This window comes from Larus michahellis, chromosome 5 (genome assembly GCF_964199755.1).
Source record: "Larus michahellis chromosome 5, bLarMic1.1, whole genome shotgun sequence".
NCBI lineage: Eukaryota > Metazoa > Chordata > Aves > Charadriiformes > Laridae > Larus > Larus michahellis.
In genome coordinates, this window is record NC_133900.1 from 31,934,931 (window position 1) to 31,962,834 (window position 27,904).

The 27,904-nt window shown below is 38.6% G+C and overlaps 1 protein-coding gene across 2 annotated transcripts; it reads left to right on the plus strand.

Moving 5' to 3' along the window:
* Positions 1–27,904, plus strand: SLC39A8 (solute carrier family 39 member 8). 2 transcript variants are annotated; one of them, XR_012587343.1, is made up of 9 exons: positions 1–314; positions 7,341–7,509; positions 15,469–15,638; positions 16,183–16,305; positions 17,479–17,637; positions 23,070–23,277; positions 23,791–23,975; positions 25,325–25,471; positions 26,699–27,904. XR_012587343.1 is itself a non-coding variant. In XM_074589458.1 (8 exons), the coding sequence occupies exons 1-8, from the start codon at positions 126–128 to the stop codon at positions 26,846–26,848; spliced, it is 1,353 nt and encodes a 450-aa protein (XP_074445559.1). In that variant the 5' UTR covers positions 1–125; the 3' UTR covers positions 26,849–27,898. The 2 variants fall into 2 exon arrangements, 1 of the variants encoding a protein (XP_074445559.1); XM_074589458.1 differs by lacking the exon at positions 25,325–25,471 and having other exon boundaries at positions 26,699–27,898.

Here is a 27,904-nt window from a genome sequence, read left to right on the forward strand (position 1 = left end):
CCACCCCCCCGGGGAGGGGCCGGGCGGCAGCCGCGGGCAGAGGCGGTGCCGGCGGGAGGGCGGTGCGGAGGGTTTGCGACGTGCTGGGCCCTCAGCGGCACTCGACGCGTCCCGCGGGGCTGGAGATGCTCCCACGCGTGGCGGCGGCGGCGCGGGGCGCCCCGGCCACGGCGACCTTCGCTGACGACGTGCTGCGCGTCTTCGGGGCCAACCACAGCCTGTCGGCTGGGCAGCTCTCTGGGCTGCTGCGGCAGCTGGGCGCCGCGCCGGCCCTGGATGCGGTGCTGCCGTTGACCCACCTGCACCACAACCAGGTACCGCGGTGGCCCCCGGCGGGGTGGCGGCGGGAGCCGGGTTTGTCCGGGTGCGGCGGCGCGGGCTAGGCTGGAAAAGCACGTCCAGGAACAAGGGCGCCGAGGCGGGGTGGGCAGCTCCCTAGTTTCTTAAATCTCATCGCCGTCGTGTTTCCTCACGTTGAAGCGGGGAGGGAGGGGGGGAACAGAGTTCTCCTGAGGCGCGGGGCCCGAGTTTCGGGTAAAGGTACTGGTCCACTGGTGTAGACCGGTTTGCGGCAGGGGAGAAGCTGCCATCCATCAGTGAGCTGCTGCGTGCTGCCGTGCCCCGTCTGTGGGGTTAACTCTACCTCTTCATTGCTCGGCTCTTAAACTGGCACTTTTCCTGGGTAAATAACACCTGGGCAACAGCAAAAAGTGTACAAGAATCAGCTAGTGTTTCCCTCTGAGAGTTGTATAAGCAAATCTTCAGGACTTGTTAAAATACAGTTGTCATGTAATAACACAAACTTGGTTATAGACACATCTACTTGTGTAAAGAAACCTTTTTCAGAAACTTTCACATCTTTCTTCTAAGTTGAGTGCAAAGTGTACACCCATCAATGCATCTACTAAAAACTGTTTAAAATGATGTTTAATTTACTGACTAAATATCATTGTAATACCAGTTTTCATGAAAAATCTTACTGTTTAGTGTGTCTATACAGAACTCGGAGTTCATTGTTACTTTTATGTACATTGTACATATGTAGCTATGTACATCACTGTACATATGTACATTGTGTACAGAGATAATTTCATATCTCTGTAGTGTCCTAGACTAAGTTTGTTTCCTTGAAGGGGAATTTTGAGGATGGTGATTTCCTTACGCTCAGGAATCAAGGACACAGTCACAAAAAATGAAAGGAAAGCAGGGATGACTGTTTGCTCTGGTTTGGTTCAACTCCCTGAAAAACAGAAGGGGCATGGTTTTGGGACCTTGAGATTTTTTTTTTTAACATTTGTAGTAGTAGTTCTTTTGCATGTTCTGTGAAGAAGACAAACCTTGGATGAGCTCCGTTTGTTTCAGAAAGAGTGCAATGCTAATATCTTTACCCCTACCAGAGGTTTAATTGGGAGTTAATGCTACTGAAATCAATGTAGTGTTCAGTATAAGCATGGCAGTATTTGCCAGAGTCACTGCTTTCAAATCTCACAAATTGAACGCTGTTCCAGCACAGTGTATTTAAAACATAAACATTTCCAGCCACACATGCTAAATACAAATTTACAGTGTTGAATATGGCTATGAAAAGGACCTTTCTTTAAAAGGGCATAGAAATGAGTAGATTTAGTCCTTCAGGTTTTCCTTCTGCAAAAGCACGTAGCCCTCGTACACAGGCTTTGGCACAAGCTACAGAGGGGGAAAAAAAAAAAAAGTAATGCTCTTTCTTATCACTTAAATGAGTGTTCCTCGTAAGTCATCTGAAGTTTAACTGAAACAAATTTTTTTACAGGCCTGTTCTAGTTGTGGCCATTTTGAATAATATCTAGGGTACCACACTAAAATGTGTATACTTTTTTGCTGAGTTACTTCTATTCTTTCTTAAAATTGGCTTTATGGCTGCTCCATCAGCTAGTGCATGCATTTAAGCAAGTGCATTTTGCCTCCTGGCTTTTGTTCCCTCATAGATATTAAGTATATCAATGACCTTGGTCAGGTAGTGCATGGAAATGCATACTCATACCAAGTAAATCAGACGGGATCATTTTCAAAGTCTGTGACTCTTTGTGCTTACAAGCTGATAATTTAGAGTATCTACTGGTTATGACAGAAAACATAAAGTGGCCTAATCTAACTTTGTGTGTTGGAAAGCACCAGAGGCCTAAGGTCTACCAGTTCTCTAAAGGAGGAAAGTAAATACATCTGGAGAATGATTCAGGTCTTTCTCAGACCTGAATTGTTCGTTCAGGCTCCACAAATATCTGATGTAGGAGGAAACAAGGTTTATCTTAGACTTTCAGTTCTTAACTTCAGTGTCCAGACCTAGTGAGTTGACTCATAGGCCTCTCTTCCAATCAGGATAACACAGCCCTCCTCTATCAGCGAGTCTCTTGTCCAAGCCTGAAGTAGTTTTTAGTGGAGAGCTAATCTGTAAGGGAAAGGTGATACAGCAATTCAAAAAGTGGCAGGAAGGAACAGTTTCTCTTGGTTTTGTCCCAGTATTAGTGTTTAGTTTTAGTGTTTCTTTCATAACAATGATCCACCAGAAGCTGTTCCATTCTCTTAAAGATTGAATGAGTTTGGATGTGCAAGCCAGAAGAAGATGGATGCTTGATTTCTGTTTTACTTTGATAACCGGATAACTTGAGGAGAAGAAAAAGTGATTTAATTTGTTGATGATGGTGTTTGAACATATACTCATGTAGGCATTTATGGTAACTTATGTCCTATGATGTTCATGAAGATGCTGATTTTCTTCCTGTAAGAGGCAAAAAAGAAAACAATTTTTTTGAGTACTGTTCTGGAATTTTTGATTAAACTGTCTCCAATTCCTTATGCTTTTGGTCTCTTTTTTTGTCTTTCATCATGCACTTTTATAATTCCCTTGATTTTGTGTTTATATTTTCTTTGCTCTTCAATTTTTGGTATCACGTTTATTAATATATAAGCTAAGACTTCCTGTCAAGAGAAGTAAGTAGTAACTGAGCAAACTCAAATACTGGTCACTGCTGTTTTTTCACATTTTACTGTGGAATCCCAACACATTTTTGTCCTACTAATAGGGATAAAATTAGCAATTTCAATATAATAGATGATGGCATGCTTACTCACTCTGTATTTTACATTATTAGCAAGACATAAAAACATGAAACTATACTTGATTTTTTGTCATTGGGTTCATCGTAATATGATAGCTGTACGTGTATGTAGCAGGATTAAATTATATGCTCAAAAGTATTAGTCAAAAAACACATGGAAAGTAAGTCAGCATTGGAAAGATAGCTTGTTAACAACACCTTTATTTTGTGCTTTGACTTAATCAGCTTAAATCATGCTCCCGTTTCCTTCTTTGACTTCTCTAAATCTATATTTATGCCAGTCTAGATGTTACTCCTGAATACTGTGCCTTAATGTAATGCATTTTAATTTTTAAACAAAACATTTGGACAAAATTAAGTTAAAATCTTTATTAACATTCATGATCAGATTTAATTAATTTTCACCTCAAGATGAGTCAAAACCCAAAAATCTGCTTTGATTTTGGCTTTTTTGGTAGTGTTCCACTAGTTACAACTTGTGCTTTTTGGAAGAAGGGGAAATGCCCTGACAGAGTGTGGCTTATAGTCTTGATCCAACACCATGATCTGATGTTGCCTGGCCAGTGATAAGCTAAATAGGCTTATTTGTTCTACCTGCCAAGTGTGTTATTTCTACAATATCTTCAGCAAATTTCAGCATTTATGGACAGTTTTCAGCTCCCAGCATGAACAGCTGCCTTAACCATGTCGGGGTGTGTGTGAAATCCCTGAAGCACATCCGTGTATTCAAGCAGCTTCATCTGGTCTGATGACTTCTCATGGAGTGCTGGTTATTGAAGGCATGGTCGTCTCCTAGAATCCAGTTCTTACCTGTGCTGAGTGACAAAAAGGTGCCACCACATCAGTATTAGATGCTTTGATTTGTTACAAGTAAGTTGAGGAAGACATACTCATATGTCTCTATTTTGCCTTATCCAGGCTCAGGCTAAGTAAAAAAAAACCAAATGCTTGGTCAGACAGGTTGCTGTTGCTACTGTCTGGCCCAGTGCTCAGCCCTGGTGTGGGCTAGGCTGGTATTTAATCTGGAAACATCTAGAAACTGCAGTCCAGGTTGCTGTTGGGTATCTTACTACTTCACACGTGGAAGCTACGGATAAAACAAAGGTAGAGCAAAAACAAGAACGTGACAGAAGATCAGAAAAGGGACTAAAGCATTTACAAGATGGTTGGTACTGTAGCATTTTTTGTTAATTTTGCAGTTAGAGGTCCTCTCCGCATTATTTTTATCTGACCAGTTATCCCATCCTTTCCTTCAAAGGATGTGGTCAGCTGGCATCTGCTTTTCATTTATAAAGACACTGGTGTAAAGAGATTCTAGATAGTTGGGTGTCACTTTGTTTCATTTAATGTCTTAAAAAAATAATGCCATATTGGGCAATCATTTTTGGAAGAGCTTTACCAGGAGAAAAGTAAACGTGTGTTTGAATAACCCAGTTGATGGTTTAATTTTTTTTAAGTCTGAATACTTTGTAATTGTGTAAATTCTACTGATTTAAGTCCTCCCTAATTTTGATTAAAGCATTTTTAAAAGTATTTTTTAACCGTTCAGGGACATGATCAGTTATGTCATACTTTTTTGCAGTTGTTTGTTAAACATTGGGTGACAGTCACATTACAGCCAGCCCCCTCACCTAAGTGCTATGACAAGGCTTACTGAATAGCAGGGGACAGACATGATGGTAGACTCGGTGAGCCAGGACCTTGTTCTCAGTCCCCTGTTCCATGAGGCTGAATTTCCTTTCTGCTGAGATCATCTGTCAGTCTTACAAAATAAATAGCTTGCGTTTTTACAGCAGTGTGGATGTCTTAATGTATTTATCCTCCAAAGATAAATGCAGAGTTTTGCAGTGTGCAAACATGAGTTGCTCCAATCCAAGGCTTCCAATAGATTTAATCTTTTAATTAATCCTTTTAATTGTGTCAGTGAACTCATGCAAGCTTGCTTTTTAGCTCATGCATGTATGTAGCAGTTTATTGAGAGGATGAAGTGGCTTAAACCAATGAATCATTTATAGGAATCATTATCCTCTGGGATTGTCCCTGATCAAAATAATAATAGTAATTAAATAAAATGCTGTTTCTCATCCTTACATAAAAGAGTTCTTGTCCAATGGTATTTCTTCTTATTTGTTTGTATGTAGCCGAAGTCTCAAGTTTACTAATTCATGCTGTGTCTGGTTTATTTTCTCTCCGTAATCTGTTTTTCTACCTATAGCATGGTTTGGATTTTTGTAAGCCAATATTAATATGAATATATTAGTATTTTAAAACAGTAGTAATCCATTCGGTGTTTCTAGGAACGAGATAGTTAAAGATTATTTCTCTTAGAGATAGTTATGTTATGAATTCTCAGCTCCCACTGGCTTGTTTTTCTTAGGGCATTTCACTGTAGACTTCCAGAAATGGCTCTATAAGCCATTAATACAAGAAGCACTGTATAGGAATATTCCTATAGACCTCAACTATCCTCTCTTTGTTTCACACTGGACGTACTAGCCATGTATTTTACATTATTCCATAATGCAGAGTTAGCGGTAAAATGATTAGGCACATAACCAGTTTGGAAAGCTTCAGAGGTTCATGTATGTTAAAGACTGTATCTTCAGTGCTGATTTCTCTGTACACTACTTCCATTGAGATTACATGGAGCAACAGGCTTTAAAAAGAACCACAACATTTTCTGTTATCAAGCTATATTTATTTTATATGTGATACTTCGACATTAGCATTGACATTGGAAGATGAAAGCACACGCACATTGCTTGTATATATTTGAGTCTTCAAGGTCTCCTGGCCTTAAAAAAATTTATGCTTCTATTTATTTAGGTTCAAGCGTGTACTTGAGTGCTCTGCTAGACTGAGTTGTTAAAGAGGAAGGATGTAATTTAGCTGAAGTCACTTGAATTGGTCTGCATGTTCTCTTCCTCCAAGCTAAATCAGAAATAGTCATGTTCAAATGATGTGTGCAAGCCTTTGACCTTTTGGACAGTATTAGAAAAATATTTATTAATGGAAGTGGAAGCAGCTCTGTTGAAGTAAATGACTTGCAGTTGCTTTGGCTTATCTCTAGAAGGAATTTGCTTTACAAATAATAATCTTGAATTATTGGAGAAGTGCTATGGAATCTGAAGGCTAGCAAAACTGCAAAGAGCAGGGAATGACCTTTGTTTTTATTTTGCTAAGGCTTCCAATGCTCTGCTTCTGCAATCACAGAGATTTGCTACAGAGAGAGTTAAGCCCTGACTTGATGTCTCATGTAGAAGGAAAACATTTGACTTGTCTCGAGACTCAACCTTGTACAGCAATAAGCCAAATCACTTTTGTTTATACCCAAAAAAGAACACTCTTTCCTCATTGATCATTGTAGGAAATAATGAATGTGAATAAACAGAAAGTGTTAGATGAAAGACTTCAGCAGTACAGAACATTTCATATAAAAATACTCAGTTTTTCTGTAGATGTACGTTTTAAGATATTTCGTGGTTTGTCTTTTATCTTTTTTGTTGAAAATAACAAACAGAGCAACCATCCCTGCCCCTGTCCTAGTTTAGCACTAAGTACCTTTATCCTTGACCCATTAGATACTGTTATGTCCTGAGCCGAAGGCAAAGTGAAGATTACAAGTAAGAGTTTATCTCATTGGGGTCCGGGATGGTTTTATAAAACAATGTTTGCTGTTAACAATTATTACTATAAAATGAATGAAGAATGTTGAGCACTGATAACATTTAGACCATTTTTAAACAGCTAATTGGGGGTGATAAATGAGAAGCATTGTTGTAAAGTAGAAGTGGTCGCTTACATGAATTACATTACACTTATGTGAGTCACTGATTTACCAATCATTTTCTGACGCACTCAGTCACTGAGATTTTAACTGTATCTGGTCTGCATTTAATTTTAATTATTTTGTAATTACATGAGATTTTAATTACTTTGAAGCTATTTTTCCAAATACGTTGTAAGGTGTAACTGTTCAGGTTCAGAGAGCGTAAGATTTGCAAATGTCTATTTAAAACATGTTTCATTGATTTGTGATTTATCTTACTTAAAATTCTTTGAATCACTTCTGCTTCATATTAAGCCATCAGAGTGTTTTAATGCACAGCGTACAAACACTGTGTACACTTCCTTGAAAATGCATTACAGTATTTTCATGTTGTAATTCTTGGGTTTCTTAGTGTATGGCTTATTTTTTGGTTTTGCATTAATATATTAATTTGGCAAAATCCCTTTTTATTACAGTGCTTGACTGGTGAGGAAATTTTTTCTTTGCATGGGATACCAAACAACAGCCACATATCAAATTCAAGCTTCTCTACAGTATGTCCTGCTGTTTTGCAACAGCTTATTTTTCACCCATGTGATCATCATGAAAACTTTGAGGATACGTCTAAACCACATTCTTTACAAGGTTAGTTAATATTAATTGCATTAATACTGCAACTGGAGTGGGGTTTTCTTAGGAGAATAGTAAGCATTTATGTATACATCACAGGAGTTCTTGTTTAGGAAGATATATTTGTAAAGTGGGAACATAAACTTCAAATGCTTTTTCAGGTCAGCGGACTATCTAAACAAATATCCTGTCTCTTAACAGTGATCTATTCAAAGTATTTTGGGGAAAGGAGGAAGAACCGAGTAGGTAGTTGTGGAATAATCTGTCCATTAAAGGAAGAGTCTTTCTGACCTGTTTTATTTGGATAATGGTTTGTGCCCTGAAGCATAAGGTCTCTCGCTAATAGCTGGTTAATAAGAGAGAAGATGGGAGTACTGAAGGGAAGTTTGTGCAGGTGATTTGCAGTGGGAAATCAGACTTAGCAGGATGTGTATGTATCAAGGCAACTCAAGGTGATATTAAATGGGACTACATTCGAGTGGAATTATTTGCAGGTGGGGGAATCCCCCATCATCAGGGAAGCCAGTGACTGTTTTACTGAGGAAAATGCGCGTATTCTTTCCAAACTCCGACTCCTGCTTTCATGTCATCTTCTGTGCTGCCTCCTCCATATAGAATATCATCAAATGGCTGAGTAGCCTTAGTATTCCTTCCTCCTATTTTTCTCACTATTATTTCTGTATTCATTGTGCACAGAACTGTACAGTGCAGTACAAAAATGTAGGACAGGGAAGATTCAGCTGGTTAATGAAGTCAGTTGTTGCACTGACAGTTACAGGATCAAATATGTAATGGCCTATTTATTTGTCTCAGTATTCCAAGTAAATGTATTGTTCCAAGAGACTAGCTAAATTAAAGTTAAAAGTTAGGATGCTGGATGAGCAGGTGCCTGATGGCAGTATTTATGAGCAGAGATACAGCAATGTTTTTCATAACTTTTGAAATATTATTGTTAATAACATTCTGATTAATCACAGAATCACAGAATGGTAGGGTTTGAAAGGGACCTTCAGTGACCATTTAGTCCAGCCCCCCGACAAAGCAGGTTCACCTAGAGCAGGTTGGACAGGAACACATCCAGGCAGGTTTTGAATATCTCCAGAGAAGGAGACTCCACAACCTCTCTGGCCAGCCTGTTCTAGTGCTCTGTCACCCTCAAATTAAAGAAGTTTTTTCCTCATGTTGAGGCAGAATTACCTGTGTTCCAGTTTGTGCCTGTTGCCCCTTGTCCCCCTTGTCCCTTGTTCTGTTGCTGCCCCCCCCCCCGAAAAGAGTCTGGCCCCATCCTCTTGGCACCCGCTCTTTAGATATTTATAACCATTGATGAGATCCCCTCTCAGTCTTCTCTAGGCTAAACAGACCCAGCTCTCTCAGCCTTTCCTCATAAGAGAGGTGCTCCAGTCCCTTGATCATCTTTGCAGCCCTCAGCTGGACTCTCTCCAGTAGTTCCTTGTCTTTTTTGAACTGGGGAGCCCAGAACTGGACACAGTACTCCAGATGCGGCCTCACTAGGGCAGAGTAGAGGGGGAGGATGACCTCTCTTGACCTGTTGGCCGTGATTTTTTTTATGTACCCCAGGAGATCATTGGCCGCCTTGTCCACAAGGGCACATTGCTGCCTCATGGTCGGCTTGTCCACCAGAACTCCCACATCCCTCTCTGCAGAGCTGCCTTCCAGCAGGTCAACCCCTAACCTGTACTGGTGCATGGGGTTATTCCTCCCTAGGTGGAGGACCCTTCACTTGCCCATTTTGAACTTCATTAGGTTCCTCTCTGCCCAACACTCTAGCCTGTCCAGGTCTCATTGAATGGCAGCGCAGCCTCCTGCTGTGTCAGCCACTCCTCCCAGTTGTGTATCATCAGCAAACTTGCTGAGGGTGCACTCTATCCCCTCATCCAGGTCGTTGATGAATATGTTGACCAAGACTGGACCCAGTACTGACCACTGGGAACACCACTAGTTACAGGCCTCCAACTAGACTCTGCGCTGCTAATCACAACCCTCTGAGCTCTGCCATTCAGCCAGTTCTCAATCCACCTCACTGTCCACTCACCTAACCCACACTTCCTAAGCTTACCTGTGAGGATATTATGTGGGAGATAGTGTCAAAAGCCTTGCTGAAGTCAAGGTAGACAATGTCCACTGCTCTCCCCTCATCCACCCAGCCAGTCGTGCCATCATAGAAGGCTATCAGATTGTTCAAGCATGATTTCCCCTTGGTGAATCCATGTTGACCACTCCTGATAAACTTCTCTTCCTCCACATGCTTAGAGATGACATCCAGGATGAGCTGTTCCATCACCTTTCCGGGGATGGAGGTGAGACTGATTGGCCTGTAGTTTCCCAGGTCCTCCTTCTTTGCCTTTTTGAAGATTGGCATGACATTAGCTTTCCTTCAGTCCTCAGGCACCTCTCCCGTTCTCCATGACCTTTCAAAGATGATGGAGAGTGGCTTTGCAATAACATCTGCCAGCTCCTTCAGCACTCAGGGCCCGTGGATTTGTGAGCGTCAAGTTTGCCTAAATGGTCTCTAACCCGATCTTCCTTGATCAAGGGAGAGTCTTCCTTTCCGCAGGTTCTCTCTCTGTCTCCAGGGTCTGGGATTCCTGAGGGACAGCCTCAGCAGTAGAGACTGAAGCAAAGAAGGCATTCAGTAACTCTGCCTTCTCTGCATCCTCAATTACGAGGGCACATACCTCATTTAGCAGCAGGCCCACATTTTCTGTGGTCTTCCTTTTACTACTGGTGTAACTGAAGGAGGGTAGTTTACTGATGTAAACTGAAAGCAGGTAGATTTAGATTGGATATTACAAAGAAATTCTTTATTGTGAGGTGGTGAGGCAGTAGAACAGGTTGCCAAAGCAGGTTGTGGATGACCCACTGCTGGAAGTGTTTAAGGCCAGGCTGGATGGGGCTTTGAGCAACCTGGTCTAGTGGGAGGTGTCCCTGCCCATGGCAGGGGGTTGGAACTAGATGATCTTTAAGGTCCCTTCCAACGCAAACCGTTCTATGATTCTACGTACTTGAAGCCTTTCTTATTGTCTTTGATATCCCTTGCCAGCTTTAATTCCAAGTGGGCCTTAGCCTTTCTCGTTGCATCCCTGCGTACTCTGACAATGTTCCTATATTCCTCCCAAGTGACCAGACCCTTTTTCCACATTCTGTAAACTTCCTTCTTCCACTTGAGTTTTTCCAGAAGCTCCTTGTTCACCCATGCAGGTTTCCTTCTTACTCATAGGGGTGCGCTGATCTTGAGCTTGGATATCACATTTATATTTGATAATATTTATTAAGAATGAGAGATCATTCCTAAAACTTAGCTGTGTCAGTAAATAGTTAGAATTATATTTGATTAATCACTGAAACCATGGCATCAGTTTACCATGGTTGTTCTAGATTGCTTATACCATATGAGGACACATATTGTCAAGAAGTCTGTAATATTTGCACCAGAGGGTAGGATCTCTCTTTCTCTTTTTTTTTTGTTTGGGGCTGTTTAAGTAGATTGTACATGGAAAGTCTGACCTATAGTTAACCTCCTAAGGTATTTAGACCATCCCTCTTGTTTTTCTTTTATCCTGACAGCTCAGAAGCAATGTCCAGTAGCCAGATAAGCAAGGCAGTCTTCTTCCTGCCCCTCCCTTGGCTGCAGTGCAAGAAATCTGTAAGGCCCATGGTTAGGTTTTTTAAAACCACAACCTTATAAGGCTGAGACATATAGTGGTACCTATTTTGAAGGGAGATTCACAGAAAGGCCCAGTGCTAAATGCAGATGTTGATTTATGCACACCCCCAGCCCATCACAAAATGAATCTGTATTGTGGCAGCATTGAGACCAGCTGATTTCACTTACTGCCGATGAAGGAAAATCCTCAATGCGTGTTTCCAGCTTGCTTATGTGAATTTTCTGCCCAGGGACTCTCATGTGCTTAACAATATTCTGTCTTCCAAAATACGAACAGACGAGACATACAGAAGAAGTTAGTACAATAAGCTTTATGGGACAGCTACTTGCAATTAAAAAAAAAGTGCTGCCGAAGCAGAGTAAAAGTTAAAAGGCAGCATATAGCATGTCCCTTTTCCTTGGTGTTTTTTATATCTCATATCTAACCTAGCTGACCTAAGGAGCACACTCATGTCCTTCCCTTTGTTGCTTTTCTGAAAGGTAACAGGGAGCTGCATGAAATAGCTGGAAATGCCCAGTGGCATTCCTCTGTCCAAGGCGAACAGGTTCTTTGCTCTCTGCTTGCTACTTCAGAAAGGTATTCATACCCGTATTTCATCTTCATCCCAGGACAGGGCTCAGGAAGAACCCGAGCCTGCCTCAGGAAGGCCCAAAACAGTTGTCCCCACTTCTTATAAGGAACAATGCTGAGTAATGGTGTTCTAAAGAGGGCATCTTACTTGCAGTCCTGCCATTTTATTTTTTTGTATTTCCTGTGGCTCTGTGTATCTTGGCTGTCTCTCTGTTTGGGACACAGTTCTAGAGACAGAAAGAGTAGTGGTCATTGGCAAAAACTGACTGTGCCACCAGTCTCCAGGGAAGAGAGTGTGCGTCCTAAACAGTCTTCTCTGATCCATGAAGTCAGACTAGCCAGCTTTCTGAGGTGCATGGAGACTTGAAAATCTTAGTGTGGATGGAGTCCTAGTGAATAAAACCAATTTTAAGACAGCAGTGCATACCTGATGTTGTGAAATACAGTCCATAATGCAGTAACTTTGGCAAGATTGGTTGTCTTAGAATTTTGTACCTTTTTATTTTTTTTTTCCCCAATCTGTGGTATTTTTCTTGGAAGTACCTCTTCCTGTAATTGTGTAATTATGGAGTAATCTTTTTTCTTACGCTTCAGGCCCTTCTGAACTCAAAGAAAAGTTTGCCACAAGGCCCAGGAGTACCTTCCTGGAGAACGTATAGGAAAGATCTTAGATTTGTTTTATTCCTTTTAAAATTTAATTAATTTAGACTAGTCCCCATACTACTGAGACTCATTGCAGGATCTTTGGAATGTCTGGGATGGCTAATACTTAATTTATTCTTTCATTGTCTGAGGTTATTTAATAACTTACTTTAATTCTTTTTTATTCTTCCACTTTGGGTGAGTAAATCAGAAACAAAGTGTCAATATGTAAAATCCTGAGTTCTTTCGACCATCCAGATCTAGGACAGAATTTTAAAAGTAAAACCACATATGTCTTTTGGCACCCGTAATCTCTGGTAAATCAGGAAGGAGAAAGACTTTTTTCCCCTTTTTTTTTTTTTTTTTTTTAACTGATAAAAGGGGATACTACATATGTCCCCGTTTGTGAGCATGTGTCCTTTACAGACCTTTTAGTCCTTTTAGTATGTTATGAGGCATCTCCCATTGCATTAAGCATACAAAATGGTGGAAGCTGTATCATGTATAACATGTACTTCAAGTTAGGTGTCCTGGTATGTTTTGTTGTTCTGAACAAAGAGTGCCGGCATGAAAGTTAGACCATTGGTTAGTGAAGCATAATAGTATTGTGAGAACTTCTCTCACAATTTGGGAATAACCTATTTTTCTGTGCTTAGTTTTCCACTCCATTCTCCTATCATTTTTGTCATCCACTGATTTACACATACAACTCATAAATTTATCCTCTTTGTCTTTTGTTGTAAAAAGTAATTGGTACTGGCTTTTTGTATTGTAATTTTTGAAACTTGTTCTAATTTCCTGTGTCTGATGAAGTAATTTGGGCAAGTACACTAAATGCTTCTCATCTGATAAATGGAATTTTTATTTTGTTAACTCAGTTTAAGATGCGCATTTTGCACAGAGTTGTCCTTATATAAAACTGAAAGACACTTGTGCTTCTATATTAATCCCAAACTGTAAACAGTGGTTTTTGACTTGTGATGGCATTGGAAGTCTGTTTGTTTATTATAGACTTGATTTCAAAAAGATATTTACAAGCTTAATTGTAATTTATTTTAATGGAAATTAATCACCTGTGTAGCTTAGTAAATTTACCTATATGTAGTTGTGTGGTTTTTCCCTTCTCTCTGTCTCTGTCGATCAAAAATTCTGGGCTGTTTAACAGATTGAGAAAACATTTTTTCTTACAGAGTGAAACCTTCAAGTTACAGAAACTATATGTTCACCTGACATGACAATTTGAAGATGAGTCCCTTAACTAGACATGGAAAGACATAAAAGTCCTGGTTCCTTGTGCTTTATACTAGCTCCAAAGAAGCAAGTTTTTTCATGTCAGTAAAGATCACAGACTCTCCAGTCCTTGATTTTGAAAAACTCTGTCTAAAAATACTCCTGTGCTAAATAGCCTAGTTAATTCTGTTACTAGTTGTAGTTGTTGGTGTTGTGTTCAACCCTAGAGGTGTGTCGTTGATCAGAGCCATTGATCAGAGTTCTATGCTAAGTATTAAACAAAAGTGTCCTGAAAAGCTTTCATAGAAAAAGAGGTTCAGTTAATCTCACCTAGCACAAAAGATAAATTTTAAGATGATGGTGTAGTTTGTTGTAGAAATATTGATACATGCAAGGAAGATATTCTTTTTAATCACGACTCCATGAAGATTCTATGATTCTATTCTATTCTAAAAATGGTAAATGAAATGTTCTAATTGGCACTGGTTTACCTTCTGCAAATGCTTTAAATGTTTCTAATGCTTTCTGTTCTTGACATAATATCAAATTCATTACATAGAAAAATTGTTACACTATGTGAACAAAGTAGAACCACCCCAGTTGCAGGTGAGGAATCCAGCTTAGTGTGTTTGCCAACTGTGTTGCAGGAAAGTTGGGCTGCAGATCGTAATCTGATCTGTTAGTTTCTGCTAAGCAGGTAACTTCTCTACATACGTATTGTAAAGCTTATAATGATGCAACTTCCTGGATTACACCAAGCTGTTCTCGTATAGCCAACATTGTGTTGGCTTTGATTATTTTTTGTGGTTAATTTTTATATACAAACCCACTGTCTATGTGGATAACTTTGTGGTTCTGTGGCATCACTTGAGGGGCAGCATTATAGACCTCTTCAGTGCAACCTTTAAAGCTTTTCTCTGTACTCAGAGTGATTTGAGATGTCACTGGGAAAACCAGTAGCCATACATAGAGGCACAACTTTGTGATGCTTATGAATAACAACAACAACCCCCTCGCCCCCAACCTATAATTCAGACTCCAGAATAATTATGCTATGGCTTTGTACAAGTCCTGGTGCCTGAACTCTAAAAATCTGAGACTAGGTTTATGGTGAAGGAAGCTAAATTATGATGAACCCTGGTGCATTTGACACTTCTTAGGAAAGGTTTTTCCATGTTGTGTACCTAAATCATGTGTCCATCCTTTCATTTCTCTATTATAATTGTCTCTACTATGAGCTGTCCCTCCTCACCTGTTTGATAAGCAGTGGTGGGCAGTGTTTTCAGGTAGCAGAACTACTTTGAATTAGAGAAGGAGGAGTGTTAAGAACAGAAAGTTAATACCTTGGGATGATTTGAAGGAGTCATCCTTTATCAGGAAGGATTTTGGGGTCTAGTACAGCTAAGACAGCAGACTTTCTATCTTGGAGTTCCTTAGGAGTAAATGACAATTGGACCTAACCCTAGGACTAGTAAGAAGTTTTGTCTTATGTCTGTCTACGCTATAGATACTTTGACTGTTGGCCTAAGCCTTAATTTTTACTCTTCACTGATTGTAGAGAGACCTGATTTATACTAGCAGCAGATAGGCTATTCCGGATCTTATGCTACCACAGTTTTCATTTTTAATATGGTAGTACAAGACTGTTTCCAGATACTTCCTTTCTGCAGGTGTGCATCTTAAGTATCTATGCATTTTAAGATTTTTATATTTGTGAAGTATAATTTCAACCAGGGAATCGCTCTTTTTCCCAATTCCATGACAATTTAGCTGTTAGAAAAATCACAAACAGCCTGAAATGAGTGTTATACTAAAATATTTTATACTTCTGCTTGTTTATCCACAGTTTGGGGATTTGGGTTCCTGGCTGTGACTATCATTAATTTGGCATCACTTCTGGGACTGATTTTAACTCCCCTCTTCAAGAAGTCATATTTCCCCAAGGTTTTAACTTACTTTGTGGGCTTGGCCATTGGCACTCTCTTTTCTAATGCGATTTTCCAGCTCATTCCAGAGGTAAGCAAGAGGAATCATTATTTGGTTTGCATACTAGTTTCTAAAGTGTATTAATTTTAGAAGCATGCTGCAGTGGGGTTCTGCCTGTGGGTTGCAATCTCCCAAGAGTTGTGGGTGGGCTTCAGTGACATTAGCTACCATCTCTTTCTGGATGGGTGAGCAGACCCATCAAGATCCATGTCTAGTTGTGCCATGGGAAAGACCAAGGGCTATTCTGCCTCTAGACAGGAGGAGAAATGCATTGGGTAAAATTCTAGTGAACTTTAATGGGCTACATGGTAGACCCTCCTCGTCTTGGAATCTACTACTACATTCCTCATGTAAAGTTCTACTGAATTAAAACACTGATAATATTTAATCCAAGTTAAAAAAAATCTAAGAAGATCAGGATCTTTGATAATTTCAGCTTCATGGAAACTCGTGGTGGGTAGAGAGACAGTCTGTATTTTAGAGGACTGCGTGGGTGGGTTGTTTGTTTGTTTGTTTTTCTGGAAATGTGCGAAGATTACAGACTAATTTGCATTGCTTTTTTGTTCACTGTTAGGCATTTGGGTTTGACCCCAAAGTAGATAACTATATTGAGAAAGCAGTTGCTGTGTTTGGTGGATTCTATATTCTCTTCTTTGTGGAAAGGATTCTTAAAGTGATACTGAAGATCTATAATCAGGTAATGAAAAGGTATCACTGCCTGAATGAGCCTTGCCTTAAAGTACTTGTTATATTTTATGACATACTTGATAATTTAATGAAGTGTGGGGTTTTTTCCATTTTATCTGAGGAATTCAGCCTTGCCACACGTTCTGATATGTCTGTTTAAAATTCATGTGGATAGGGGAAGCAATCTCCCTTTTTCAAGGGAGTTACAAGCAGAGTTGGGAATAGAATCTAGACATGAGTGTAGTCTGCTGTCACTGGCTTATACTCTAGTTGCTCTCGATGGCCAAGTTGTTGCCGTGCTAGCTAAACACATCAGAAAAAAAGTGGAAATATGTAAGAGCTGAAGCTAATGAAGTCTGACACTGTAGCTCCCCTTTGGGCAGGAGAAACCAATGTGACATATGTACCTTCTTAATCATCTGTAAAGTGTAACTATGCTTAGAATGCCTGAATATCACCTTCAGTAACTTTAGCTCTGTGTTTCCCCGTGCTCTGGTACACAGATCTGCTTTGGTGACACTGCAGTTATCTGTATTGCACAGGGCTCTGCTTTCTACCCGTATGTCAGAGTACTTGTTTTATGCGTACTCGCATGAGTGAGGCTGAATTTGTCTCAGAGAAGGACCTCGCAAACTTTTTGGTCTTCTCTGCTCATATCTTGCCAAGGAAACTGCCCTGTCTTTCTACTCTTACCTCACTTAAGGTCCCCCCCTCCCAAACAGTTGCTGATATTGGAGATTATGAAGATCAACTGTCCATCACTTGTAATAACTGCACCAAAAAAAAATAGAAAAAATGGCTTTTTTGCCCTTTATTTTTTAGGAACAGTTGACAAAGACTAATAAGCTCTGTTTGACAAGCAGCCATGAATAACTAGAGAATGTTGATCACTTATGGTCAGGCATTTGGCTTGGGAGGTTCTGTGTAAAGGTATAAAAATTAAAAATCCCCACATGTATTCTGATTAGCTCAGAGTAAGAGCTAAGTTAGGAACTTAGATACATTTGGAGCTCATTTAAACATTTAAATGTTTATTGCTGCCCATTTGAAAATTTACTTGGTGCTGAAAGCAAGGCAGCATGAATGTGGTGCTTGCACCTTTTCTTTTTTGGTCTCTGTTCTCTTATGTTTATTATTTTGCTTTTGTTTTAATTAGCTACCTACTTACTTATTTATCACCTAGGCTGGCCATGATGACTCTGAAAATGGTGAACAGAATCATTCTCAAGATAAGACTAACCCACCCAAACCACTATCATCCAGCAATGGGGGGACATGTTATGCAAATTCAGCCGTCATAGAAAGCAATGGTTTTGACAGCATCAGTGTGGTCTCAGCACAGGTATGAAAACTGTGTCTATTTATTTTATCCCTGCCAATTGTATAAGCATATTTGAAAGGAGATTTATTATGAATTTTATTACTTTTGTCAAGTTTTTGTAAACATAGTTTATAACTTGCTTGAGCCCTTTGAAAAAAATGTGGTGTTTTGGGGCAAGCTTACGAAAGCTGAATGGTGCGTTCCAATTTGTAGCCAACAGAAAGAGCTAATTACTATCAGTGTTGGGATGGGTAAGACAAAGATATATAATTAATCCGATAATTCAGGTAATTTTGATTTTGTTGCTGTTATTGTTTCTTTAAAGAGTGATAGCATGTTTTAGTGTTGCATGATCCATATTGTGTTCCTGACTACATAAATCCCTAAGTGTGAGAACCTGATTCCTCTGTATCAATGATTAATGAGAAGAACCGACATAACTTTTGTGCAGTATCTTGTGAGCGCTGCTTGTGATAGGTCCAGTATATTTGGATGCTGTGGAAATTATGGAGGTAATATGTTGAGAAAGAAGCCATTCCTCCTGTTTTAAGTGTTATTTTCTTTCAAATTTGTTCTCTATGTCTCTCTATGTTTGTTTTCATGCTACAAATACAACTTCCTTCTGTTTGAGAAGAAATTGGAAGCAGGAAGAGAAAGTTGGTATGCTTCTTTACTCTTTTCCCTGTACAGGGGGAAGCGGTACTGTCCCTTATTTAAAAAAGGAAAAAAAAACCCAACACATAGAAAGAATTCTCTGATGGCTAAGGCAGATTTTTTCATAGTGGAGATTTCTGTTTTACCATCCATGTTCTCTAGCCAGTAAGTTGTTTGTGGGGAGCAGTGAGGAGCTGGAGAGGAGGCAGGAGGCAGGCCCTAATAGCTGGGAGAGAATCTGAGAGTTCTGCTATGACCCTGCAGGCTCGTGGGATATTTAATGCATACAGTTTAAAGTAGCAAAATTGTACTTGTCCTTACTGTAGAAATGTCATGAAGTGTGGTGGATACTGGTCATTTTAAAAACTAGGGGAAACATGCTTAATAATTAAAATTGCATGGGCACCAAGAGGGAATTAAGTATTATGAATGTCCCTAAACTGTATTTTGTAGATTTATAGAACAAACAAAAGAACCCTCCACTCTCTGCAGAGACGATCATTGCCAGTGACACAGGTGTTGTTCTTCTGCCCCGTTTACCAGAAGTTTTAACTGGACTTATTCCATTATTACGTTTTGACTAGCCATCTGCTTATGCATAACATAAACATAACAAATCATACCATAGATTATAATAATAAAATGTATCTATGTAGCATTTATTTCTAGCAACTAGTTTAGTTGCAGTGCCCGTGATCATAAAGTATTGTAGATCACCCCAGGATCCTTTGTGGAATACTCATACATCTCCTTTTACATGCAGTCTTGACTTTAAGAACTTAAAATTTCACAAAGGTTCTTCTCCTCTACTTACTGTTCTCATGAAAATTCATGCTTTCTACTCTTTCTTCCTCTCCATTTCTTCAAAGTAGGCTGTATTAAAACCTCCTGAAAGTAACAGTAAAATTCATTCTAGAGCTAATTTCCTTGCAGGCTGGCTGCAGCGAAATCCCAGTGGTAGATAGCCGTCTGCTGATATTGGAGGTACCAACAAAAAAGCCATCAGTACTCTTTTCCTCCTCCAGGCAGGTTCAAAGGGGCCAAGTAGCCTTCAGAGTCATTAGTAGGAAGGGGAGGGCCAATGCGGAAGAGGGGTTTGGGAACAGCTAGGATAGTGATGTGAGGTTAGGTATGCATTCAGCTTCACAGGCGTTTGATATTTGTGAGGGAACCATATAAGCCAACACATACCTAATAAAATTTTAATGTGTCCTTGTAATCTAAAGCTTATTAGAGAGGGAAAACACAGTGTAGCCAGAAATCACCACGTAGGCTTTAAGGAAGGAGTTTCAAGTCTGATCGGGCCAAAGCGTGGTAGCTGTTTTCAGCCATGGGGATCCAATCATCATCTCTCTATTAATGCTGGAACAGACTGACTGCCAGAGTAAACCTAAAGGTTTAATTAGCGACATATTTTCAGATTTCACTTGCAGCAGTAATTGCAACCTTGGAAACCTCTTTTGTGCTGACCCAAAATTTGTATCTACTATGCTTTAAAATTATATGGCTTGACAACAATAATTTTCAAGAAAAGTTTTTTCAGACACAAATTGCTGAAATGTCTGTATCCTTGTGTCCACAACGTTAAAAGTTGTATAACAGAATTTTACGATGGCCTTTATTTATGCCCGGAGGCAGTGTTAGGATTCCTTCTTGGTCCTGTGGGTACTGCCAGAGGACACAAAAGGACATGTCTCGTTCATGCCTGAGGGAGTCACAGATGCATTAGAAATAGCAATAGTAACCTGATGAGATATCATAGGATAAAATAAGTGTCTGTATAATTTCTTAAGTTTTGAACAAAGGGGAGGCCATTACTTTTAAAGAAAAAATTGTGTCCATAGGAGCAAAAATACCAAGGATATCTTTGGTTTACCATAAACTGTAGAGATACAAATAATACAGAACTGCACTAATAATTAATAAAAGTCAGACCTGATAGTCCAGCTGGGTATTACAGAGCTCCTTAGCTGGCATCTCTTCTGTGACATCTGCTAAACTACCATAAGAAAGTGGGAACAGGCCAGCAGAGACATTGTTTGGTTTTGCCTTGGAATCCTATATATTTGTAGGGTAAACTTGTCAGTTGTCTGCCTTATCTTAAACATTAAGAATATGAATTAGTCGTTCATCTACTTCTATCAGACACACAATCTAGTAAAGTTCAGAATGTAAACCCAGACAAGCAATGTCATTGTACTTTATATAATTTACAAAAGTCAAGACATTATCTAAAATAGATTACAGGCAAGAATTATAATGCTTCAAAGCTATAAAGTAAACAGCAGATAGCTGTATATATATTACAAAAGCCTCTCAGAAACTCATTCTTTGTTTTTAAACTATGATTGTTTCTGCATTTTGAAAGATTGAATCAAGAAAGTAATTTTTAGAAGTAAATCAATACTGTTCTCCTAAATTAATTGCAATTACTTAAAAAGAATAAGTCCATAGATAAAACAACGCAAACGTCAGCAAGTTTCTAGTCAGTTCCATTCTTGATGAGTTCAACAGCTAATTCTTCATAGCATCTCTTACTCAATGTTCATACATGCATAGAGAGTTCAGCATGTATATTTGTAAATTATTTATTTCAACAAAAAACCCCCTTGAGATCAGATTTTTATGTTTGTAATGCATACGCAATGCTTTGGACTGTCAATGGAATTCTCATCTGTGCTACAGGTACCAGAAAATGAGTCCTTTACCTAGTTCTGTGGTTTGGCCGGTTATGCCCCTACAGCCAGCAGAAAACTGTAGGCCTAATCAGGGTTCCTAAATAAAAGCAAATGTGATTTGATGGGAACAAACATAAATAACGATGTACAAGTGACATTTTTGCACATTTGTATTATTTGCTCACTGTTTTCATCACCACCTCTCATTCTCATGTATAATAGAAGTTGCTAATATACCTTTTCAAAATACAATCCCTTGAGATTAATGTTATTGCTTTATCAGAAAATACTTGCTGTTGTTGTTGAGGTTTTTGTGTGTGTCTGTGTTTCCAAAAGAAAAATGTTCTTTTTTAGTAGAAAAATGCATGAATTATTCAAAATGAAAATCTGTGCATTGTCTCAAACTCCCTTTCCTCAGTGAAGCTAGAAACATGCCCAAGAAAGAAGATATGCTTTTGTCAGAAATCAGGATGATCTACAAAACAGTGCTTCCATCAGTTCATAGGCAGCTTGAAGGATTGGCACCAGAGAACAGAAAAAAACATAGGGGAACAGAATTCCTGCTCGTGGAGCTGGATGAATAGGTGGAAGAGCTTCACTAATTGTATTTGGATTTTCTCATACTTATGTTTTTTTTTTTTTTTTACTTCCAGTTACCTAATATATGTATTTTATGTGGCTTGCTTTGTAATATTTCTTTCTTAAAGTGAAGTTCAAGTTGCCTTTGTGGATTAAGAGAGAGGTCTATTACTCATAAGTGATCCTATCCCAAACAGAATTAGTACAGGTACAAATTAATCATCCCAAAAATATGGTTGGCATTGCTTGTATGTTAGATGAAATGTTGAGAGGAAAACCTCCAAAAAGCAAAGGCAAGCATGTAGTACAAGTCTAAAACCTATGTGTTTGAGTCGGCAGGGAATATCCCGATTTTTGGATACCATTTCTCATTTTCAAATCCTAAAAGTATAATTTCAGGATTTCCTATGCACTGAATAGGAGCTGTAGGTGTGTTTTATGGCAGTCGTGGCACTACTTAACCAGGGCTCTATTAGCTACAAGTTCCAAGTAGTGCAGTAGGCACCTGAGTCAGAAATCCCTGACCTGAACTTCTGTCCTGTCCCAAGGCAGCTCCTACGTACAAAGACATACTATGTCAGATAAGAATCTGGTAAGCAAATAATGAGACAGACCTTACCGTTCTGTCATTAAAGATTTTGTAAGAATGTATTAATCATATTTCTTTAAAGTTCAAAATTTAGTTTCCTGGTAGTGTTTGCTTTTGATATGGCAAAACTAAAACAACGTGCAATGTTCGTTTTAACAAGTGACAAAAATTTCTTGGAATAATCTGTGACCTTTTCATAAGGAGGAAGATGAGTTACTCTACACCCTTCTCCTACAAGAGGAGGAGAGGTGTAAATATGTCTGTGGGCACACAGATGTATATATTACTGAGTATGTGTTCCAGTAAGTAAGCACTAGTAAGTAAGCCTTATATGCAAGTCCTGTTTTTAGGGGGGAAATGCTAGAACGCTTGCAAATATTATGTAACTACAATATATGTGTGTACAGAAATTTATCAGAATGGATCACTGGGAATTTTTTATGGGATGTTAGTTTGTGCTTCCAGCGAAAGTGGCAGTTCCTTTTATCTGCTTCAAGTTTTTCATTATTTCATGGAACTGCATGTATAAATTGCTTCCACTTCTGGGAGGAATTATTGAGATCTCTGGTGTGTATGTGCATTGCAGTTTTGTATTAGCCTGTTGTTTTCGTGCTGTGAGACTTCAACTCACGCAGTCAGAATTGCCCACTGCTGTTTTTATTAAACATACACTTTGTAGAAACGGATTTGAATAGTTGGACTTGACTGTCATTGCCCAAAATTAGAAATAAAGTTTATGGAGTATCTGGATGTGTGTCTATATTCACATGTATGTGGCTGTTACTGTGGCTGCTGCTACCTGTGCCTTTTGCTTCTTGGGCCAAGAGTTTTGGTCTTCATGTGCAGTAGTGCTTTATTTTATGCTTGGCTTTCGTTTAATGACAGAAGCATGATTCATTGGCTTCTTTATTCTGTATTTTATGTAATGGCTTTATCGTGTTACTTTTTTACAGGAAGAAGCCATCCAAAGCAGATTATGCAAGTGTCTTAACAGGCGTCCACTATCAAAGATTGGGACCATTGCTTGGATGGTAACACTGAGTGATGCGGTACATAATTTCATAGATGGTTTGGCTATTGGTGCTTCTTTCACTTTGTCTCTGCTTCAAGGGCTTAGTACCTCCATAGCCATCTTGTGTGAAGAGTTTCCTCATGAACTGGGTAAGCAACTTCATTCAACATGTTTATTGTGAAAATCACTGTTGTAGGAGATTCTGATGGCCAAAAGTTGGCATAGATTGAAAGAAAGTTTATAAAAATTAGTGGAAGAAATATTCATCAAAAACTTCCCAAGCCCCAAAATACACATCTAGCACAGGAAATTCCCAAGTGCAGGTGGGTGGAAGCTGGGAATATATATTAGAGAGGTATTAATTGCCCTGTTCATACATGCTGCATACACTGTTGTATTAAATTTTTTTTAAATCATTATAGGTGTTCTGTGTTCCTATGCTCTTAGCTCAATTATGTATCATCTACTTGCTTTAGAATGGTTCAGTTACCTTAGTATTGAAGGGAAATGCGCCTCATTTACTTGAATGAAGAAAAACGGCACTGGTTTATAATTTGTATGCAAATCATGTATTTTCTTCAGATTTCCTTTGAAATCAGAAAATAATCACAGTATCGTTTTCTGAAGACGGTTTTCTTTTTTTTCCCTTTCCTTTCTTTTAGGGGATTTTGTCATCTTGTTGAATGCAGGAATGAGTACTCGACAGGCTCTCTTTTTCAACTTCATGTCTGCCTGTTCCTGTTACATTGGGCTGGCTTTTGGTATATTAGTAGGCAACAACTTTGCTCCTAACATCATCTTTGCCGTAGCTGGTGGAATGTTCCTGTACATCTCTCTGGCAGATATGGTGAGATACAATTTAATTTTCAGTTATTTATTTTTCTGCAAGAGAAAAAAGACTGCACTAAGTCTCTCCAATAGAATTTATTATTTTGTCCCTCTTGTGCCAGTGTCATGTACTTATTAGTAGTATTATTACATGTTAAGTCATCAATCGTACCCTTAGTGGAGGTGCACAAATAGTTATACTTATTCATGAAACATGAAAGCCTTTCAGTTCACAAATAAGGCTGATCAGATTATTGCTGAAAAGGACTTTGAGAGAGACAAGCTTTTCATTAATTTGGGCTGGTTTCATTTGAGTAAAAAGTGTATAAATACTTTGTTTTAGCATTCTAAAGTGGCAAAGTATTTCACTTCATTATTTTTCAAAGATTCATTTGTCTCTTTATTTAAACCACATTTTAAAAGAAAAGCAAAAAAACCCAAACCCAAACCAAAATGAAACTAAATATTTAGTTTTGAGTTGAATGAAAGGTGTTGTGTAACCACAGTTATAATTTTGGGGTTGTTTAAGTGAAAAACCTGACATAAATTCTATTCTGGTTTAAATTAAACAGTGCCAGCCCCAATTTCTTGTTTCAGACTAAAAAAATTGCTGAATTGTATTCAAAACAGTCTGTCTATCGTTTATTTTTTAAATTGTGCTAGAAGATATAAGCCAAAGATATTATGCTAAGATCCAGATCAGATTTAGACGTTGGAAAATAAAATCTAGATTCACAGGCAGTCAGTAATATTCCATATGTTACTCTTATAATGACATTTTATCTCAAAATTAAAGAGATCTTTTAAGAATTTTAAGTTTTATTATGTTTAATTCAGTGTTGCAAGAATAGATATATCTGCAAAGATATTTACACCTGCCACGTGAGAATCCATTTGAGTGTAGAACTGGAAGAGTGAAGCCTGAATTTGAAAAGATTTGAGACCGCAGTTTGGTTCTATACATGTTTAAGAACTGTCATATAGTTATAGTGACTATTTCATTAAATACTATTACAGTCTAGGTAATAGCATTGAATTTATGTTATTAATTCTTCTTATTATTAATTAAATATTTATTATTATTAATTTATGAATGCTGGAGTTAAATGAACAATTTAAATAGTTTATTTTACAAGTTTGCAGTACCTTAACAGCTCGTGCTTTTCGTTTGGTTTCACTCTTACATAATGAATAGTAGTGTACTCAACCATGATGCGTAAAACAGCATAAATTTAGAGTGAAATTAAATCTGCTACTAAATCCATCAAAGTAGGTAACATTCTTTTCTTTGTATCTGTTGTTCTTTTCTCTCTGTTTCTCTCTGCCTTTCCCTTTCCCCTCCCCCTCAATCTCTCTCTCTTTTTATAGGTTTTTGGATTGTATCAGTTACCTATCTGAATTTTTCTTCCCCCTGAAAAGTCTGAAATAGGGCATTCAAGTGCTTTGTACAGAGATCTGACTTTCCACTTTCTGTTACAATTTTCACACACTTCTGGTTTGCTTGTCCAGAAGCAGGTAGGATTAACTAGAATGTCATTCCTTCCTTCTTTCGTTTTTTGCTGTTCTTTTTTCCTCCAGTATTGGCATAGTCCAGCCTTTGCCAGTAAGATCACTGTGTGGTGAGGCTGTAGGCATGTGAGAATGTGTACACTGAGGTGTGTGCGCAAATGAGCCTTGCTGTATGGCATGAAGCTGATCTGGTTTGTTGTCTTTGCCTCTTGTGCAAGAGGATTATGGAGCTCTGGAATGATTTCTGGGAAGGTTCGTCCACTTCCTGTTAACCTTTGTCTGTTCTTCAAGAATTGCATTACCTTCAATGGTTGTTTTTGCTTTGTGAGATCAAAGAAAGATACAACTTTTGGCTCACCCAGCCTAAAGGTTTCTAAACTAACACTGAAATTTACAGTCTTCCTTGCATTCTGGATATGCCACTCTCAGCACAACAGGAGAAGAGTTTAAAGCTTGTTTGAGTATGTTTGTCAAAATCAACTGTAGCTGACTTTATCTGCAGCAAACACATACTCTGAATCACCCCATACGGAGGACTTAATCACCAGTAACCATCTGCCATCACTTCCATTGGCTCTCAGAGGAAGTATCTTTGTTTCTGCAGTTCACAGCAGATCAGTCATCCTTTGCTATTATGTTGCCACTAAGATGCCAGTTACGGAATGAAGAATCTCTTCATTGCACTGTAATGTAATATTGCATGTGTTACCACTAGTTTCACAACATTCTTCTTTTTTCCTTGCTTTATCACTACCTCATCAGCCCACCAGACCTTCTATTTGTAACAGGTTTCTTATTTCTGAGGGGTTGTCTGTGTTTTCAGCTTCACTTAATTTGCATGTAGATAAAGCAGAGAATCCTAATCTTTGATTTCCTCAACAAGGATTTCTCTGTCTGTGCTAGTGAAGGAAGAAACACAACGTTTAGCAATATAAGGGCAGCTGCTCCTAGCAACATATGGGCCAACAGCTGGTCCCTAGGAGACGGCTGGAATCAAAAAGAGGAAATTTGCATGAGAGACAACCAGGTGAAATCACAGTAGAGAGGAACAAAACACCAGTTCATTTTACCATCCTTGGTGAAGTGGGTAACTAGGGTTCCTGTGATTGCCTTCACCCTCTGTTAGTTCTAATATTGAGTCCAAAGTAGCAATATGATTCGGTTCTTAATGCCTTAAGTTATGCACACTACCACGAGATGGCAATACTTACCTAAAAATACCCCTTTTTTCAGTTCCCAGAGATGAATGATATGCTGCGAGAGAAAGTGACGGGAAGAAAGATGGATCTCACATTCTTCCTTATTCAGAATGCTGGTTTACTAACAGGGTTTACTGCTATACTGATGATTACCTTGTATGCAGGAAATATTCAGCTGGGATAATGCAAATGAAAATGGAATCAGTACTGAAGACATCAAGCAAATTACAAATGGAAGACACTTGAAATCCATAAAGGGACATTCATTTAATCCACTTGGTTTTGAAATGGTGACAAGTCCTGTCCTGTCCCCCTTGCTCCAAATACAGGACTTGCAGTCAATCCAAATAGCAGGAGCTGTCAACTTCTGTACTATGACAAAGAACTGATTCTAGTATTTTTTTATTTCTACTTAAAATTATCAGACATATCTGAACTGTCATAAAGGATGTTACTTGGCCAGTAGAGTTATGCAATACATGCAACTGCATGCAACTCAAGACCAAATGAAAGCTGAGGTCTTCAAGAAGGGTGCTTATTTAAAAGAAAATAATGGAGTCTCATATCCTTTTTTAAGTATAATGAGCAAGCAGTTTCAAAGCTAGTTAATTTTCATGAGTTTTGTTGCAGGATTTGTCTGTGTAACATCTCCTTCCCCCACCAAAAAAAAAAAAAAAGAAATCATCAAACTATTTCAGAGCAGGTACTAATGAAGCTAAGAGAAGCTAAGATTGTTAATTACTAATTAACACTGGAAGGAAAGATACCAGTTACAGCTTTTGATCTTTTCTCTTTATAAGTGCACTAGGGAATTGTTGATTTATTTTGAGAACCACTTTTTTTAATTAGAGGGAACCTGTGTTAAATTTACGGCAATTTATCAACTCCCTAATATTTTAGTATTCAGTACTTTAAAATTGAGTATTTTAAAAAAGTTCAAGCATTTTGTATTTTGTGAAAATAATAATGATTTATATTTAAGTTCCACGTATATCCCTTTTAAAAATCAATATTTTCAGTTACAATTTTACAAAGTGGCATATAGAAAAAACTTGCTAAAATCAACATTGCAGTAAGCTTTTTTGTAATTTGAATAATTTTCTTGTGTGCAGTTGGGTGAAAATAAGTGATACTAAAATATACAAACTCCTATCACAATCTGTTGCGTTTGAACTTTCTAAAATCATGCTTATATGTATGAGTTGTTCTGAAATAAACAATTCCGCTACTCTGGTCTTGT

Bases quoted from the DNA above. Each gene is read 5' to 3' on its own strand.
- SLC39A8 (XM_074589458.1), top strand. From the start codon at position 126: ATGCTCCCACGCGTGGCGGCGGCGGCGCGGGGCGCCCCGGCCACGGCG. The intron at 315-7,340 runs GTACCGCGGTGG...TTTTTATTACAG, and splicing joins CCCACCTGCACCACAACCAG to TGCTTGACTGGTGAGGAAAT. The intron at 16,306-17,478 runs GTAATGAAAAGG...TTTATCACCTAG, and splicing joins TACTGAAGATCTATAATCAG to GCTGGCCATGATGACTCTGA.